General features: G+C 41.3%; 1 protein-coding gene across 1 annotated transcript in view; it reads right to left on the bottom strand.

Moving 5' to 3' along the window:
- The window catches only part of OBI1 (ORC ubiquitin ligase 1), a 188,669-nt gene that overhangs the window by 118,848 nt on the left and 49,845 nt on the right, over window positions 1-19,976 (bottom strand). Inside the window, exon 3 of the mRNA XM_053707850.1 lies at window positions 10,451-10,542. Within this exon, the coding sequence (XP_053563825.1) occupies window positions 10,451-10,542 (92 nt within the window). The remainder of the gene's footprint in view (window positions 1-10,450; window positions 10,543-19,976) is intronic.

Here is a 19,976-nt window from a genome sequence, read left to right as displayed (position 1 = left end):
TTATCTCGTCACATAGCTGGTCTTGCTTGTCTCTTGCCGCCTGGTCGGATATTAAGCTTGCTGTACAAAAATTAGTTGCAGGAAACTCTTCGATATCCCTGATGTATGATATTATGTTGAATAAGCAGAGTCTCCTATTTAGGGATAATATTTGTAAGGCCTGGCTTCCTGTTATTCCCTCTGTAAATCATGAAAAAATTACTCAGAGTTTTAACTCTCTACGTAAGTGTAAAGTTCCGACATCATGGAACGAATCCCACATGAAATTGATTAATAAGTTTTATCTCACGCCGTGGAAAGTTTCTAAATTTTATCCAACTTCGGCTAGTTTATGTCCTCGTTGTTCACATGAGAGGGCTGATTTGATTCACATGTTCTGGACATGTCCTATGGCCAGACAATTATGGTTAAAGATTATTTTCTGGTTCAATAAACTTCATAAAACAACAATTGGATTAGCTGCGGAAGATGTTATCTTTTTACTTCCGCCACAAGAGGCTGTTAATGATATCACTATAAATAGTTTAAATACTATTATTTTGACTGTTAGATATTGCTTACTTAAAAACTGGAAAGCTAGGCGTCTACCGGGATTAGTTATGGTATTTAAAATGTTACAAGATCAAATTGTTTTTGAATCATACCATCTCTATGAAGCTTCGGAGAAACGAATCAAGAAGTTCCTTTGGAAATGGACGCCAGTTATCTTATCTTACTCACCTCCTTTGCAAAAGCGGATTCTCTCTTCTTTCCTATCTTCAGTGAGTTTTGCGGAACTAACTTTACTTAATATTTTTCCACACACTTGGATTACTACACGGTAGGCGTTCCCTGGTCGGCTGCGTACTGGGGGGGGGTGGGGTGGCGTTCGGGGTGGGGAGGGAGAGAGAAATATTGATTTTTATATAAGTATTTTCCTTTTTTTTTTTTTTCCCTGAAGGCAAGGAATATGGACAGGAATGTAAGGAAAATCTATCTAAGGAAGGCATCAACTGTCTATTTTTTAGTTATTTTAGACAGAAGTACTAATCACATTTTTTGTAGGCAGATAGCTGTTTAGAACTATTCAGTCTGTATGAAGATTGGAATTAGTGTTGATGATTTCCACAATGTTAATGTATTATTTGTTTAGATGTGTACAGATTTGCTAGGTATATAGCGACGTGGAGCTGTGTCTCCAGACAAGATGTACGAAATGTTGTTTCTTTTTTCTTTTTCTTTCTTTTTTGTATGATTTATTCTTTATGTACCAAATAATGAATAAAAAATGATTTAAAAAAAAAAAAAGATATCGTCCAGATAAGGCGCCACTGCTATGCCCCACGGCCTTAGAACCGCCAGAAGGGACCCTAGCACCTTTGTGAAAATTCTGGGAGCTGTGACCAACCCGAAGGGAAGATCCACAAACTGGTAATGCTTGTCCAGAAAGGTGAACCTGAGGAACTGGTGATGATCTTTGTGGATAGGGATGTGTAGATACGCATCCTTTAAGTCCACGGTGGTCATATATTGACCCTCCTGGATCATTGGTAAAATAGTCTGAATGGTCTCAATCTTGAAAGATGGGACTCTGAGGAATTTGTTTAGGATCTTGAGATCTAAAATTGGTCTGAAGGTTCCCTCTTTTTTGGGAACCACAAACAGATTGGAGTAAAACCCCTGCCCCTGTTCTGTTTTAAGAACTGGGTGGATCACTCCCATGGTATATAGGTCTTCTACACAGCGTAATAACGCCTCTCTTTTTGTCTGGTTTACAGACAATTGAGAAAGATCGAATCTCCCCCTTGGAGGAGAATCTTAGAAATCTAGAAGATAACCTTGGGTTACAATTTCTAAAGCCCAGGAGTCCTGAACGTCTCATGCCCAAGCCTGAGGAAAGAGAGAAAGTCTGTCCCCTACAAGATCCAGTCCCGGATCGGGGGCTACCCCTTCATGCTGTCTTGGTGGCAGCAGCGGGCTTCTTGGCCTGTTTACCTTTGTTCCAAGTCTGGTTAGGTCTCCAGACTGACTTGGATTGAGCAAAATTCCCCTCTTGTTTTGCAGCAGGGGAAGAGGTATAGGGACCACCTTTGAAGATTCGAAAGGAACAAAAATTATTTTGTTTATTCCTCATCTTATTTGTCTTATCCTGAGGAAGGGCGTGGCCTCTCCCTCCAGTGATGTCTGAAATGATCTCTTTCAGTTCAGGCACGAATAGGGTCTTACCTTTGAAGGGGATGGCTAAAAGCTTAGATTTTGATGACACATTAGCAGACCAGGACTTAAGCCATAACGCTCTACGCTATAAAATGGCAAAACCTGAATTCTTTGCCGCTAATTTAGCCCGTTGAAAAGCTGCATCTGTAATGAAAGAATTAGCTAGCTTGAGAGCCCTAATTCTATCCAGAATATCATCTAATGGGGTCTCAACCTGAAGAGCCTCGAACCAAAAAGCAGCTGCAGTAGTTACAGGAACAATGCACGCTATAGGTTGGAGAAGAAAACCCTGATGAACAAATATTTTCTTTAGGAGACTCTCTAATTTTTTATCCATAGGATCTTTGAAAGCACAACTGTCCTCAATAGGTATAGTTGTACGCTTAGCCAGGGTAGAAATAGCTCCCTCCACCTTAGGGACCGTCTGCCATGAATCCCGCATGGTGTCTGATATGGGAAACATTTTCTTAAAAGTAGGAGGGGGAGTGAACAGAATACCTGGTCTATCCCACTCCTTAGTAACAATGTCCGAAATCCTCTTAGGGACCGGAAAAACATCAGTGTAGGCAGGAACCTCTAGAAATCTGTCCATTTTACACAATTTCTCTGCAACTACAATAGGGTCACACTCATCCAGAGTCGCTAAAACCTCCCAGAGCAACAAGCGGAGGTGTTCTAGTTTAAATGTAAAAGCCGTCATATCTGAGTCTGTCTGAGGGAACATCTTTCCTGAATCAGAAATCTCTCCCTCAGACAGCAAATCCCTCACCCCCAACTCAGAACATTTTGAGGGTACATCAGATATGGCTAATAAAGCGTCAGAGGGCTCAGCATTTGTTCTCACACCAGACCTACTGCGCTTCCCCTGCAACCCAGGCAGCTTAGATAAAACCTCTGTGAGGGTAGTATTCATAACTGCGGCCATATCTTGCAGGGTGAAAGAATTAGACGTACCAGAAGTACTTGGCGTCGCTTGTGCGGGCGTTAATGGTTGTGACACATGGGGAGAATTAGATGGCATAACCTGATTCCCTTCTGACTGAGAATCATCCTGCGACATACTTTTCGTAGCTAAAATATGTTCTTTGCAATTTATTGACCTTTCAGTGCATGAGGGACACATTCTAAGTGGGGGTTCCACAATGGCTTCTAAACATATTGAACATTGACTTTCCTCAATGTCAGACATGTTGAACAGGCTAGTAATGACTACAAACAAGCTTGAAAACACTTTATTTAGTGAAAAAATATCTTAAAAAACGGTACTACGCCTTTAAGAGAAAAAAAGCATACACGTTCTGCAAAACTGCTTTAAAATACACCAATCTTTTCAAATTTTTGATATAAGACTCAGTTTGTGTAATTAAGTTTGCCCCACAAGAAAAACAAACATTTAACCCTTTATTGTGCAAACCAGATTGATAACCTGCCCTCAGGGATTGGAAAAATGGGGTTAAAGCTTAAGTTAAAGTAAATACAACTGTGCATCTGAGGCGCGAAAATAGGCCCCGCCCATCTCACTCGATGTTTTTACAGCCTCAAAGAACTGCACCAGAGCGGTTTTAAACTAGCCATGTGGGTTCTGAGACCCAAAAAATAAGCTAAGTGTAACCTCAATAAAGTTGCCAAAAAACGTTATTGCCCAAAAAAACATTAACAGCACTCCTAGTTCACAAATCGTTTGCCCACAAACATTCAAAAACTCAGTGTCAACCATTTTTTAATTAGCCCCTTATGCAAGCTTAGTAATACCCTTCTATAACTCTTAGGATTACTGCTTACCCTTACCCTCAGGGGGATACTGTCAGCCTTTCTGAAATACACAGTCTCTCCAGAAAAAATGACTGAACATACCTCACTGCTATATAGCATGAAAACGTTCCTCACACTGAAGTTTCTTGTACCCCTCAGCCTCTGTGGGAACTGCTCTGGATCTTAGTGACAAATGCTAAGATCATCAGCCTCCAGGCAGAAGTCTTCATCCATCTGCTGCCTGAGAGTAAATAGTACACACCGGTACCATTTAAGATAAAAAACTCTTGCTTGAAGAAAATAAAAATTAATATTTTATCGCCTCTTTCACTTTACCCTTCCTAGTACTTAGAGAAGGCAAAGAGAATAACTGGGGGGTGGAGCTAAGGGAGGAGCTATATAGACAGCTCTGCTGTGGTGCTCTTTGCCACTTCCTGTTAGCAGGAGGATAATATCCCACAAGGATGAATCCGTGGACTCGTCGTACCTTATAGAAGAAAACTCTTAATTCACATATGTTGTAATATTGCATTCATTTGAGCCATATTGCATTTATTTGATCCATAATATATCCATACCCTAGGCTCTTTAGTGCATCCCATCCCCACATTTTCTAGATTTCATTCTTTATAACCGTTATTGGGAGAAATAACTGTAGCCTTGGGATAGCTTTAGGATACATCTAAGGAAGTTCTATACCTTTTTTCTTAAACATTTTATTATTACCACTGTTTCCAGAGAACTTTGGAGTTGATCATAATCTTCTGCTTGTTTTTGGAAAATAGTAATTTTTCAAACTTGGTCGGTATCGGCAGTGTGTTAAGTGATCACAATACTACAAAGCTTCTGCCACTAATACCCCTCAAGCTCAATTTTACCCCTCAAAAACACAAAATTGTTAATCTCCATATATAATTATCCTAAAACCAAAAGTGCATGATTAAGGACAAATGTATCCCCCCCCCAATTTCTTGGGTTTGGTGATTACATCACAGGTTAAATGGAGTGTACGGTGATGCTAATAGATATATGTCTTTTTAAGAATTTCAATAGGGGCAGTATCAGTATAGTGGGTAGGTGTGTTTGTTGGGTTATTGTTTTTGCTGATTTTTATTAGTGTCAATGTGCTTGTTACTAATATTTTAACCCTTACTGAGCAGATAGTAAGAAAAAACACCAAAACAAATACAAACACTATCATAATCCATTATAGCAGTGGGTAATTTCAATGTGTTTTGCCCATGTTTAAGTTTTTTTAATATAAAGTTTTTAAATTTAAAAAGGTTAACCTGAGATTATCAAGTCATTTTAGTTGAGGAATTTGGCAAGTAAAAAAAATAAATTATGCTTACCTGATAATTTATTTTCCATCTGTGGGAGGAGAGTCCACTGCTTCATTCATTACTTGTGGGAATTAAGAACCTCACCACCAGGAGGAGGCAAAGACACCCCAGCCAAAGGCTTAAATACTTCCCCCACTCCCCTCATACCACAGACATTCTGCCAAGGGAACAAGGAACAGTAGGAGAAATATCAGGGTATAAATGGTGCCAGGAGATTAATGATAAATTTAGGTCCGCCCACCGGAAAAACGGGCGGATGCAGTGGACTCTCCTCCCACAGATGAAAATGAAATTATCAGGTAATCATAATTTATGTTTTCCATCTTTATTGGAGGAGAGTCCACTGCTTCATTTATTACTTGTGGAACAAATACCCAAGCTCTAGGAGGACACTAAATGAAAAGAAGAAAAAAAAAAAGATAAGGACGGGAGGGTAAAAGAAGGCGGACCCTATACTGAGGGCACCACAGCCTGCAGAACCCTTTTTCAAAAAAGATGCTTCCGCCGAAGCAAAATCGTCAAATTTTTAAAATTTTGCAAAAGTATGTAAGGAAGACAAAGTGGCCGCCTTACAAATCTGCTCCATAGAAGCCTCATTCTTAAAGGCCCAAGAAGAGGCCACAGCTCTATATATATAAAATCAATGTAAATATTTGCATAGGAAATTAGCACATCTAGGCAAGTATCCCCGCTTGCTTTTCCCCAGAAATTCTTAATATACAATGTTACCAATGCACAAGAGAATCGTGGGTAAGATATGCAAATTCTCAGTTTTTTTGCTTCAAAAATACTGTCCCCCCATAATTTTAATGAATTTTGGTTTAACCATGAAAATAGCTTTACCAATGCAGCAACCAGAAATATATCTCCTACTGACGAGTTCCAAAAAGAACGAAACAGGCTTGTCTAGCGAGTGATTTCTGGTTTGCTGTAATAATCCTGTTAAAAGGATCGCTGTGTCAAAACAGTATTTTGAAGCAAAAAAAAAGGAGAATTTGCATATCTAATTTGCATATCTTACCCACGATTCTCTTGTGCATTGGTAACATTGTAGATTAAGAAATTCTGGGGAAAAGCAAGCGGGGATACTTGCCTAGATGTGCTAATTTCCTATACAAATATTTACATTGATTTAATTTTGAGACATGGAGGATTTTAATATATCTATATATATATCTATATCTATATATATATATATATATATCTATATCTATATCTATATATCTATATATCTATATCTATATCTATATATCTATATCTATATATCTATATCTATATCTATATCTATATATATATATATATATATATAAAAAACAATCTTACTAGAATACACTTTGAGGAACAGGAGCACGGCCTTTCAAGTGCGACAGGGTAGTAGCATCACTCCTGACATGGACTTGAGAGAAGAAAAGCAGGCAGCGAAACTCGTCAACACCGATTGCTAATGGAGCTGTTAAACTGAGTCGGGATGGGTTCGCAGAAAGACTCTCCCTGCATATCCGGACTCTAACTTTCACCCATGCTCTCACCGAGAGGCTGGGGTGTCTTTGCTTCCTCCTGGTGGCCAGGTTCTTAATTCCCACAAGTAATGAATGAAGCAGTGGACTCTCCTTCCATTAGGATGGAAATGACATTATAAAAATGCTATTAAGTATCAAGAATTTGATTTTCATCAAGCCAAGAGGACTCACGTTACATATAGGTTAATGTAAAAAGTGCTGCCGATAATCAAAATGGCTGATGGTAAAAGTATTAATAAGTAAAAGGGTCTTATGAGCAGTTGTTAACAGGCTGATAGTTATCATAACGAGAAATTGTTAAACCATTTGTGCTTAACCCCTGCACATACGTAACCTAAGCTCCAGAATTGCAATGCTCTATTGATCTGGAGCTAAACACAAACAATGAGCAAACCAGGGACTGCAAATATGTGATTATCAATAAAGTAGCCGGGCCACCAGCTACTAGGGGTGCTGAAAATAATAGATTCCGTGATGCATGGCGATGCAACCGTTACTGATGCTGCATCGATGCAGTGCAAATCTGAATAGATTCAGGGGGTCAGTGATGTCATTGTGCAACATCACGTGACCCCACCTCTTTAACAAAGCAGCCGAGCCGACAGCATTTGTGTCAGGATCAATCTGTCCTTATGCTTTGCAGTGGCGTGCAGTTTTCATGGTTACAGCCCCCAGCTACACCACATCAGGACTTGCTGTGCACACTGCGCAGACATCTGACACGGAGAGCACTCCAACAGACCTCCTTTCACACACAAATGTCTCTACACAATCATAACACACATAGAAGGATTGGAGGCGGTCAGGGAACACCTCCCTAACAACCCTCTATATTAGGGTCCACCTGTTGAGTTTTTGTTGTCACTAATGGAATTCTGTCTTCATAAAAACTATTTTAGATTTGAAGACAGGTTCTATTTGCAAACAGCAGGTACCGCCATGGTATCATCCATGGCCCCCTCTTATGCAAACATTTTCATGTCACATTTTGAAAATTTGTACCTATGGGGAAAACGCGATACATCTATTGTATTTTACAATATATGATATTTTCTTGATATGGCGAGGGGGCCTGGATGATCTCCATGTGTGGGTTGAGGCACTTAACAGCACAAAAACCACGGTCAGGTTTAAGATCACGGCGGATGAACAAGCCATTAACTTTCTTGACCTAAGGATAGATAAGACAGCACAGGGCTTAGGTTGTACACTATACAATAAACCAACAGATAGGAACTCCCTTCTACGAGCCAATAGCTATCACCCCCCTGCACTACTGAGGGGTATTTTGAAGTCCCAACTAATTAGAACCATACAAAACAATTCAGATAATGCTGTGGGAGTCTCCCAGTTGACTGAGATGGGAGATAAATTTGCACAAAGGGGCTATAAAGCACATCTAATTATGGAGATGACCAGGGAGGTGTCACAATACACGCAGGCAGAACTCCTAGTCAAGAAACCAAGACACACTTAAGAAGAAAAACTGATCATGGCAACCACTTTTTCACCTACCACCAGAAACATAGGGCAATCTCTCCGGACACATTGACCCATAGTGGCCACAGATCCTAAATTGCATTTTAGCAACAATATGACACCTATGGTTGGCTACAGAAGGGGTACGAATTTAAGGGACTTATTGGTCAGGACAGACCCTAAGGCCAGTTACAGACCTTGGGCCCATATCAACATCAAGGGATCATACCGCTGTCTAGGATGCACCACCTGCAATGGACTTATCAGCACAAAAATGTTCCATCATCCCCATACCAACAGGCAGTATGTCAGACACTCAATAACATGTACAACCACATTTGTTGTATATTTGTTAGTATGTCCCGGTTCCCGTTTTTATGTGGGTAAGACATCAGGCACACAGAGAGAGAATGGCGAACCACAGATACGCCGCTACGGCGGATCACGCTGACATACACAGTGTTTAATGTTGCTGAATCACAGGATTATCGTAGCCATACTGTGGGATTGCTATAAACGCCAAGCTGAATTTAAAATAAGGGTACTGCTATTGAGCTATCCTGTTAATACCCAGGCTTACTCCATTCATTCATTCATTCATATAAGTATATGGAACATTTCAATATTGGATATTTCTCCTCCATCATAGATCTGGAACTTTGACTGTGACCTGTGAATCTAACAGGCGTTCATCTATTATTTAGGAATTATTTGATGTACAATTTGGATAATTATTTGTATTATTTGCATGCAATATTTCAGAGGGGATTGTATGATCATAGTGCACTATGATAGGAGTATTGAGTCAATCCAATAATATTGTTTACTAATGGCTTTTGTGAACTCCAATAAACACTGAATTTTATGCCTTTTCGTGTAGTGTATGGATGCTATTTAGCGTTGGTTAATAATCATTATTATTTAGCTATTGGGGGACTTGTCACTGTTTAGGGAGTATATCCACTTAATTTACAGGGATTGGTTAGTGCTGGAGATGAACTGCTTAGGACTCTATTTTTACCTCCAAATATATATATATATATACACACACACACACTTTCAAACAACTGTGAAAGATTGGACAGCGCTTATAAACATAATACAATATGCACAGAAATGTATCTGTACCGGGTACAGATACATTTCTGTGCATATTGTATTATGTTTATAAGCGCTGTCCCATCTTTCACCCCTACCAGCTACATTTAGATTTTTCTTGTGTGTTTAACCCCTTTATGGTAAGTAGTGCAATAAGAAAACATGCAAGCAAATTAAAGAATGATTTATCTTTTAGGTCACTTTAAAGCAAAGCTTTATAAGGCAAATATTTTAACCCCATAAGCCAACTGGATGTAGGCATTATGTCACACAGTACTTTGCTCAGTACCTACATCCAACACTCTGGCGCATGCGGTGGACCCCGCTGTCCGTTTTGACAGCGGAGACTGCAGCCAGGGGCAGAAGGCATCTGCCTTCATATGGCAAGGAAGAACTGATACTCTGTCACTGTTTGAATCAACTTGCGGTGATGCCGTGGGAGGGAAGGGTTCCCTACACTACAGAAAAAGTGTTGTGACAGGAGGGATCACTACAGAAAACTTTTTTGTTAAATAAATACATTTTAAAAAAATGATGACATTTCTATAAACTGGGTACTTGCCCCTACTATGGCTGCTACTAGATAGAGGAGAGGGATCCCTACAGTGCAAAAATAAAAACAATTAAAAGCCCTAAAATTGCATATTGGCAAATTGTCTGTGAGTATCTAAGATGGTGCTGACCAGTGTGTGTGTGTGGGGCTGTCTGGAAAGGATTAGATACAGATAGACTGCACAAGCGGTATGTGAATAATTTATGTGAGAAACCTAAATTTTTTTTTTAAATGGTTGCATTTGGCTGTAAAACTGTGGCAAAAAATGCCAAAATAAGCCTAGATCAATAATTATTTTTTAATTCATATATAAATAATATAATTTAAATAATAATAAAAAACCCACAAGGTTCTATTTCAGTTTAAATGGAGTGATTGAAAAAAATCGCTAACAAAATTTCCGGTATTGTGTGCAAGTTTTTCTCTGAAATTCCTGGTAGCGAATGGGGTTAATAATAATGAATGAAGAAAATTAAAAGATCTTAAAATGACTGCAACTGAAAATATACCTCATATTCCTTGTGAAGAAGCTCAAGTCTAGCTTTACGCAGGTGTTTTCGTACAGGATGACTTAGCATGCATTCAGTTTCACTAGTGCCACCTAGAAAAACATACATAGTCAATTAGACAATATTTACATGTCATAATACAATTTATTCATGCAACCTAAAAAATGTCTGTCATATGAATCTTAATACTTTTATATGCACATTAACCTCAGAAAGATAGTACAATACTGTAACAAGAAATGTGATTTGTTGTTTTAAATAGACTATTATTTGCATTTTAAAAACACAAAAACTAAACCAAAGACACAGGCAGAGAAAATTGTGAATTACAGCCAGGGAATTTTTTATTTTTATTTATGCCTCCTTGATAAATGTATTTATTTCCGGATATGGTGAATCCACGTCATCAATTACTAGTGGGAATATCCCTCCTGGCCAGCAGGAGGAGGCAAAGAGCACCACAGCAAAGCTGTTAAGTGTCACTCCCCTACCCATAAACCCCAGTCATTCGACCGAAAGGAAAACGGAAATAAGGAATAACACAAAAGGTGTAGAGGTGCCTGAAGTTTAGTTAAAAAAAAAATAACTGTCTTAAGAGAAAAAGGGTGAGGTCGTGGACTCGCCATATCTGGAAATAAATATATTTATCAGGTGAGCATACATTTTGTTTTCTTTCCTAAGATATGGTGAGTCCACAACGTCATCAATTACTAGTGGGAACCAATACCCAAAGCTAGAGGACACAGATGACTAGGGAGGGAAAACAAGACAGGCAGACCAAAACAGAAGACACAACCGCTTCTGTCCAAAAGAAGCCTCAGTCGAGGCAAAAATATCACCATTATAAAATTTTGAAAAAATATGCAAGAAGACCAAGTTGCAGCCTTGCAAAACTGTTCCACAGAAGCTTCATTTTTGAAAGCCCAAGAAGAGGAGACAGCCCTAGTGGAATGAGCCGTAATTCTTCCAGAAAGCTGCTGACCAGCAATCTGAAAAGTAAAACGAATTGTACTTCTCAACCAGAGATAAAAAGAAGATCTGACCCTTACAATTCCCAGAGAACTTTAAAGCACACACAACAACCAAGTTGTGCAACAACAAACATTCCCAATGAATATAAATATTAGGAAAAGAAGAAGAGGCAAAAAAATCTCCCAATTAATAAATCTATCTGAAACCACTTAAGGAAAAATCAGCTTATTACGAAAAATCATATAAGGCGAATCACACTACAAAAGCCGGGAGTTCCAAAACTCTCCTAGCAGATAAGATAACAAAAAGAAACAAAACCTTCCAAGAGAATACTTTATATCTATGAAATGCAATGGCTCAAACGGAGCCTGCTGCAAAACCTTAAGAACAAGGTTAAGGCTCCAAGGAGGAGCAACAGACTTAAACACAGGCCTGAATCTAACCGAGGCACATCCGCCAGACTCTTGTGTAACAAAATAATAATGCAGAAATCTGACCCTTCAGAAATGACTGAAAAACCCTTCTCCAAACCTACCTGTAAAAAAAAAAAGTAAATCCTGACCCTACTCCAAGAGTAGCCCTTGGATTCACCCCAATAAAGGTAATTACGCCATACCTTATGGTAAAAGTTACCAGAAACAAGCTTGTGAGCCTGAATCATGGTCTCAAAGATTGACTCAGAAAACCCATGCTTAGACAGAACTAAGTGATCAATCTCCAAGCAAAGAGCTTCAGAGAAATTTGGATGAAGAAAAGGACCCTGAATTAGAAAAGACCTTCCTCAGGAACAAACACCAAGGTAGAGGAGAGGACATCTCCACTAGGTCTACATACCAGATCCTGCGAGACCATGCAGGAGCTATTCATATTACCGATGCTCTATCCTATTTGATACGAGCAATGACTCGTGGAAGGAGAACAAACTGAGGAAAACAGGTATGCTAGATTGAAATCCCATGGAACCGCCAGAGCATATATCAGGGCAGCCTGCGGATCCTCTTGACCTATAAACGTACCTTGGAAGCTTGGCGTTCTGCCATCTGATCCGGCACCCCCTATTTGACAGTTAACCAGGAGAACACCTCCAGGAGCAGCGTCCCTCCTCGGGATGCAATGACCAACTGCTCAAGAAGACTGCTCCCAGTATCCACTCCTGGAATGTTAATAGTAGATAGGCAGCAATTGTGGACATCTGCACACTGAACAATCCACGCCACCTCCATCATGGCTAAACAACTCCAGGTTTCTCCCAGATGGTTGAAGTCAACCACTGAGGTGAAAATGTTCAACTAGAACCTGATAAACCGATCTAAGGACAACTGATGCCAAGCCATCAGAACATTGTAGATCGCTTTCAACTCCAAGATGGTTATGGGAAGAGTTTATGGCCCATAGACCTAGCGCCATCAACGAGTCCCGTACTGCTCCCCAGCCCTACAAGCTGGCAACCGTGGTCAATATTACCCAGGGAGGTCTCCGGAAGCATGTGTCCTGAGACAGATGCTCCTGAGAAAACCACCACGGAAGAGAATCCCATGTCGACAGATCTAGATCTCCGCATGATCCCCGTTCCACTATCCGTGCATGCATTAAAGCAGAACTCTCCGATGGAATCGAGCAAAGGGAATGATGTCCAAAGAAACAGCCATCAGACCAATTTCCTCCATACATTGAGCCACTGAAGGCCGAACAGCTGCAGAGAGGGGCAAGAGGAAAGAAACCTAATTTTCTGACCACTGTAAAATATTTTCAGAGATAGGGAAACTAATATGGTCCCTAAGAAACTACCCCTGTAGCTGGAACAAGGGAACTCATTTTCCAGATTCACTTCCCAACTGTGGAAACAAGGAAAAGACAACAAGATCTCTGTATGAGAGTTTGCTTGTTGAAAAGATGGCGCCTGAACCAATATGTCATCCAGGAAGAGCACCACAGCAATTCCCCAAAACCTGATCACTGCCAAGATAGCCCCAGAACCATACAAAAAATTCTGTGCGACGTGGCAAGGCCAAAAGGGAAGAACCACAAACTGAAAGTGTTTGTCCAGAAAGGCAAATCTGAGGAACTTGAAGATACGTGTCCTCCAGGTCTATGTTCATCATGAACTGACCCTCTTGGACCAAAGGAAGAAAGGAAGGAACCAATGGTTTCTAATTTGAAGGATGGAGCCCTGAGACAACTTGTTGAGACACTTTCGGTCTAGAAAAAGACGAAAATAATCCCTCTTTTTCAGGAACCACGAACAGGTATGAATAGAATCCTAAACCCTGTTCCCTGCAGGAACTGGGACTATCACTCCCAGGGTAGAAAGGTCCCAAATGCAATTCAAAAAATGCCTCTCTTATCTGGACTGCAGAAAAACATGAGGTGTAACCTGCCTCTGGGAGGAAAGTTTTAATTCTATTTATTAACTCTGAGATACTATGTCCACAGCCTATCTGGGACAACTCATAACCATGCTTGAAGAAAAACAGATAAATTCAGCTCCCCACTTGGTCCGATCCCGGATAAGGGGCAAACCCTTCATGATGATTTAGACTCAGCTGCAGGTTTCTACCCTGACTTCCTTTAGGACTATTCTCCTTGTCTTGTGGTAGAAAAGACCCTTTTCCACCCGTAATATCAGGAATATTCCTGCCAGACCAGGACCAAATAATGTCTTATCCTTGTAAGGAAGTGTCAGAAGCTTGGACTTGAGGAATTCAGCCACAACGCAACCTATTCATCATTACACTGAATAATGTTACTTTTATTCCAGCAACGATACCTTATTGAATTCAGCCTCTCTCAGTTTTTTAAGTCTCCTTCTTTGAGTGGCAACTGTTCGAGTGAATCAGAGCCTCACCATGCGCCCCATGTAAATATCTATCTCAATGCTCCCGTGCTCTGAACGCTGTTATTGTATTGAAACGTGCATGCGCTACAACTTGCGCATCAGAAGTAGTAAAATATCTTTCGCGGTTTATTCACTGTTTACTGTTAGCGAAGCAGCTAATTCCTTTCTTCTGATGTGCAATTAGCGTAAGTTGTAGCGCATGCACATTTCAATACGATGAGCATTCAGAGCATGGGAGCATGGAGATAGATATTTACGTGGGACGCATGGTGAGCCTCTGATTGGCTCGAACAGATGCCACTCAGAGAAGGAGACTTAAAAAAAAAAAAAAGAGGGTCTGAATTCAATAAGGTATTGTTGCTGGAATAAAAGTAAAATTATTCAGTGTAATGATGAATAGGTGAATAGGGTAATAATGTCCCTTTCTCCAACATAGGTGTGTCCGGTCCACGGCGTCATCCTTACTTGTGGGATATTCTCTTCCCCAACAGGAAATGGCAAAGAGCCCAGCAAAGCTGGTCACATGATCCCTCCTAGGCTCCGCCTACCCCAGTCATTCTCTTTGCCGTTGTACAGGCAACATCTCCACGGAGATGGCTTAGAGTTTTTTAGTGTTTAACTGTAGTTTTTCATTATTCAATCAAGAGTTTGTTATTTTCAAATAGTGCTGGTACGTACTATTTACTCAGAAACAGAAAAGAGATGAAGAATTCTGTTTGTATGAGGAAAATGATTTTAGCAACCGTAACTAAAATCCATGGCTGTTCCACACAGGACTGTTGAGAGCAATTAACTTCAGTTGGGGGAACAGTTTGCAGTCCCTTGCTGCTTGAGGTATGACACATTCTAACAAGACGATGTAATGCTGGAAGCTGTCATTTTCCCTATGGGATCCGGTAAGCCATGTTTATTACGATTGTAAATAAGGGCTTCACAAGGGCTTATTTAAACTGTAGACTTTTTCTGGGCTAAATCGATTGATTATTAACACATATTTAGCCTTGAGGAATCATTTTATCTGGGTATTTTGATATAATAATATCGGCAGGCACTGTTTTAGACACCTTATTCTTTAGGGGCTTTCCCAAAGCATAGGCAGAGTCTCATTTTCGCGCCGGTGTTGCCCACTTGTTTTTGAGAGGCATGGCATGCAGTCGCATGTGAGAGGAGCTCTGATACTTATAAAAGACTTCTGAAGGCGTCATTTGGTATCGTATTCCCCTTTGGGTTTGGTTGGGTCTCAGCAAAGCAGATACCAGGGACTGTAAAGGGGTTTAAAGCTTAAAACGGCTCCGGTTCCGTTATTTTAAGGGTTAAAGCTTCCAAAATTGGTGTGCAATATTTTCAAGGCTTTAAGACGCTGTGGTGAAAATTTGGTGAATTTTGAACAATTCCTTCATGTTTTTTCGCAATTGCAGTAATAAAGTGTGTTCAGTTTAAAATTTAAAGTGACAGTAACGGTTTTATTTTAAAACGTTTTTTGTACTTTCTGATCAAGTTTATGCCTGTTTAACATGTCTGAACTACCAGATAGACTGTGTTCTGAATGTGGGGAAGCCAGAATTCCTATTCATTTAAATAAATGTGATTTATGTGATAATAACAATGATGCCCAAGATGATTCCTCAAGTGAGGGGAGTAAGCATGGTACTGCATCATTCCCTCCTTCGTCTACACGAGTCTTGCCCACTCAGGAGGCCCCTAGTACATCTAGCGCGCCAATACTCCTTACTATGCAACAATTAACGGCTGTAATGGATAATTCTGTCAAAAACATTTTAGCCAAAATGAACCCTTGTCAGCGTAAGCGTGGCTGCTCTGTTTTAGTTACTGAAGAGCATGACGACGCTGATATTAATATCTCTGAAGGGCCCCTAACCCAATCTGAGGGGGCCAGGGAGGTTTTGTCTGAGGGAGAAATTACTGATTTAGGGAACATTTCTCAGCAGGCTGAATCTGATGTGATTACATTTAAATTTAAATTGGAACATCTCCGCATTTTGCTTAAGGAGGTATTATCCACTCTGGATGATTGTGAAAATTTAGTCATCCCAGAGAAACTATGTAAAATGGACAAGTTCCTAGAGGTGCCGGGGCTCCCAGAAGCTTTTCCTATACCCAAGCGGGTGGCGGACATTGTTAATAAAGAATGGGAAAGGCCCGGTATTCCTTTCGTCCCTCCCCCCATATTTAAAAAATTGTTTCCTATGGTCGACCCCAGTAAGGACTTATGGCAGTCAGTCCCCAAGGTCGAGGGAGCGGTTTCTACTTTAAACAAACGCACCACTATTCCCATAGAGGATAGTTGTGCTTTCAAAGATCCTATGGATAAAAAATTAGAAGGTTTGCTTAAAAAGATGTTTGTTCAGCAGGGTTACCTTCTACAACCCATTTCATGCATTGTCCCTGTCACTACTGCCGCATATTTCTGGTTTGATGAACTGCTTAAGGTGCTCGATAGTGACTCTCCTCCTTATGAGGAGATTATGGACAGAATCAATGCTCTCAAATTGGCTAATTCTTTCACTCTAGACGCCTCTTTGCAATTGGCTAAGTTAGCGGCTAAGAACTCTGGGTTGGCTATTGTGGCGCGCAGAGCGCTTTGGTTGAAATCTTGGTCGGCTGATGCGTCTTCCAAGAACAAGCTACTAAACATTCCTTTCAAGGGGAAAACGCTGTTTGGTCCTGACTTGAAAGAGATTATCTCTGATATCACTGGGGGTAAGGGCCACGCCCTTCCTCAGGATCGGCCCTTCAAGGCAAAAAATAGACCTAATTTTCGTCCCTTTCGTAAAAACGGACCAGCCCAAGGTGCTACGTCCTCTAAGCAAGAGGGTAATACTTCTCAGGCCAAGCCAGCTTGGAGACCAATGCAAGGCTGGAACAAGGGAAAGCAGGCCAAGAAACCTGCCACTGCTACCAAGACAGCATGAAATATTGGCCCCCGATCCGGGACCGGATCTGGTGGGGGGCAGACTCTCTCTCTTCGCTCAGGCTTGGGCAAGAGATGTTCTGGATCCTTGGGCGCTAGAAATAGTCTCCCAGGGTTATCTTCTGGAATTCAAGGGACTTCCCCCAAGGGGGAGGTTCCACAGGTCGCAGTTGTCTTCAGACCACATAAAAAGACAGGCGTTCTTACATTGTGTAGAAGACCTGTTAAAAATGGGAGTGATTCATCCTGTTCCATTAAGAGAACAAGGGATGGGGTTCTACTCCAATCTGTTCATAGTTCCCAAAAAAGAGGGAACGTTCAGACCAATCCTAGATCTCAAGATCTTAAACAAATTTCTCAAGGTCCCATCGTTCAAGATGGAAACCATTCGAACTATCCTTCCTTCCATCCAGGAAGGTCAATTCATGACCACGGTGGATTTAAAGGATGCGTATCTACATATTCCTATCCACAAGGAACATCATCGGTTCCTAAGGTTTGCATTCCTGGACAAACATTACCAGTTCGTGGCGCTTCCTTTCGGATTAGCCACTGCTCCAAGGATTTTCACAAAGGTACTAGGGTCCCTTCTAGCGGTGCTAAGACCAAGGGGCATTGCAGTAGTACCTTACCTGGACGACATTCTGATTCAAGCGTCGTCCCTTCCTCAAGCAAAGGCTCACACGGACATTGTCCTGGCCTTTCTCAGATCTCACGGCTGGAAAGTGAACGTGGAAAAGAGTTCTCTATCCCCGTCAACAAGGGTTCCCTTCTTGGGAACAATTATAGACTCCTTAGAAATGAGGATCTTTCTAACAGAGGCCAGAAAAACAAAGCTTCTGGACTCTTGTCGGATACTTCATTCCGTTCCTCTTCCTTCCATAGCTCAGTGCATGGAAGTGATCGGGTTGATGGTGGCGGCGATGGACATAGTTCCTTTTGCGCGCATTCATCTAAGACCATTACAACTGTGCATGCTCAGTCAGTGGAATGGGGACTATACAGACTTGTCTCCGAAGATACAAGTAAATCAGAGAACCAGAGACTCACTCCGTTGGTGGCTGTCCCTGGACAATCTGTCTCAAGGGATGATGTTCCACAGACCAGAGTGGGTCATTGTCACGACCGACGCCAGTCTGATAGGCTGGGGCGCGGTCTGGGGATCCCTGAAAGCTCAGGGTCTTTGGTCTCGAGAAGAATCTCTTCTACCGATAAATATTCTGGAACTGAGAGCGATATTCAATGCTCTCCAGGCCTGGCCCCAGCTTGCGAGGACCAGGTTCATACGGTTTCAATCAGACAACATGACGACTGTTGCGTACATCAACCATCAGGGGGGAACAAGGAGTTCCCTAGCGATGGAAGAAGTAACCAAAATTATTCTTTGGGCGGAGTCTCACTCCTGCCACCTGTCTGCTATCCACATCCCAGGAGTGGAAAATTGGGAAGCGGATTTTCTGAGTCGGCAGACATTGCATCCGGGGGAGTGGGAACTCCATCCGGAAATCTTTGCCCAAGTCACTCACCTGTGGGGCATTCCAGACATGGATCTGATGGCCTCTCGTCAGAACTTCAAAGTTCCTTGCTACGGGGCCAGATCCAGGGATCCCAAGGCGGCTCTAGTGGATGCACTAGTAGCACCTTGGACCTTCAAACTAGCTTATGTGTTCCCGCCATTTCCTCTCATCCCCAGGCTGATAGCCAGGATCAAGCAGGAGAGGGTGTCGGTGATCTTGATAGCTCCTGCGTGGCCACGCAGGACTTGGTATGCAGATCCGGTGAATATGTCATCGGCTCCACCTTGGAAGCTACCTTTGAGACGAGACCTTCTTGTTCAGGGTCCGTTCGAACATCCGAATCTGGTTTCACTCCAGCTGACTGCTTGGAGATTGAACGCTTGATTTTATCGAAGCGAGGATTCTCAGATTCTGTTATCGATACTCTTGTTCAGGCCAGAAAGCCTGTGACTAGAAAGATTTACCACAAAATTTGGAAAAAATATATCTGTTGGTGTGAATCTAAAGGATTCCCTTGGGACAAGGTTAAGATTCCTAGGATTCTATCCTTCCTTCAAGAAGGATTGGAAAAAGGATTATCTGCAAGTTCCCTGAAGGGACAGATTTCTGCCTTGTCGGTATTACTTCACAAAAAGCTGGCAGCTGTGCCAGATGTTCAAGCCTTTGTTCAGGCTCTGGTTAGAATCAAGCCTGTTTACAAACCTTTGACTCCTCCTTGGAGTCTCAATTTAGTTCTTTCAGTTCTTCAGGGGGTTCCGTTTGAACCCTTACATTCCGTTGATATTAAGTTATTATCTTGGAAAGTTTTGTTTTTAGTTGCGATTTCTTCTGCTAGAAGAGTCTCAGAATTATCTGCTCTGCAGTGTTCTCCTCCTTATCTGGTGTTCCATGCAGATAAGGTGGTTTTACGTACTAAACCTGGTTTTCTTCCAAAAGTTGTTTCTAACAAAAACATTAACCAGGAGATTATCGTACCTTCTCTGTGTCCAAAACCAGTTTCAAAGAAGGAACGTTTGTTGCACAATTTGGATGTTGTTCGCGCTCTAAAATTCTATTTAGATGCTACAAAGGATTTTAGACAAACATCTTCCTTGTTTGTTGTTTATTCAGGTAAAAGGAGAGGTCAAAAAGCAACTTCTACCTCTCTCTCTTTTTGGATTAAAAGCATCATCAGATTGGCTTACGAGACTGCCGGACGGCAGCCTCCCGAAAGAATCACAGCTCATTCCACTAGGGCTGTGGCTTCCACATGGGCCTTCAAGAACGAGG

This window comes from Bombina bombina, chromosome 3 (genome assembly GCF_027579735.1).
Source record: "Bombina bombina isolate aBomBom1 chromosome 3, aBomBom1.pri, whole genome shotgun sequence".
Taxonomy (NCBI): Eukaryota; Metazoa; Chordata; class Amphibia; order Anura; family Bombinatoridae; genus Bombina; species Bombina bombina.
The sequence above is the reverse complement of the archived record's forward strand: the minus strand, read 5'-3'. Positions and strand labels throughout refer to the sequence as shown.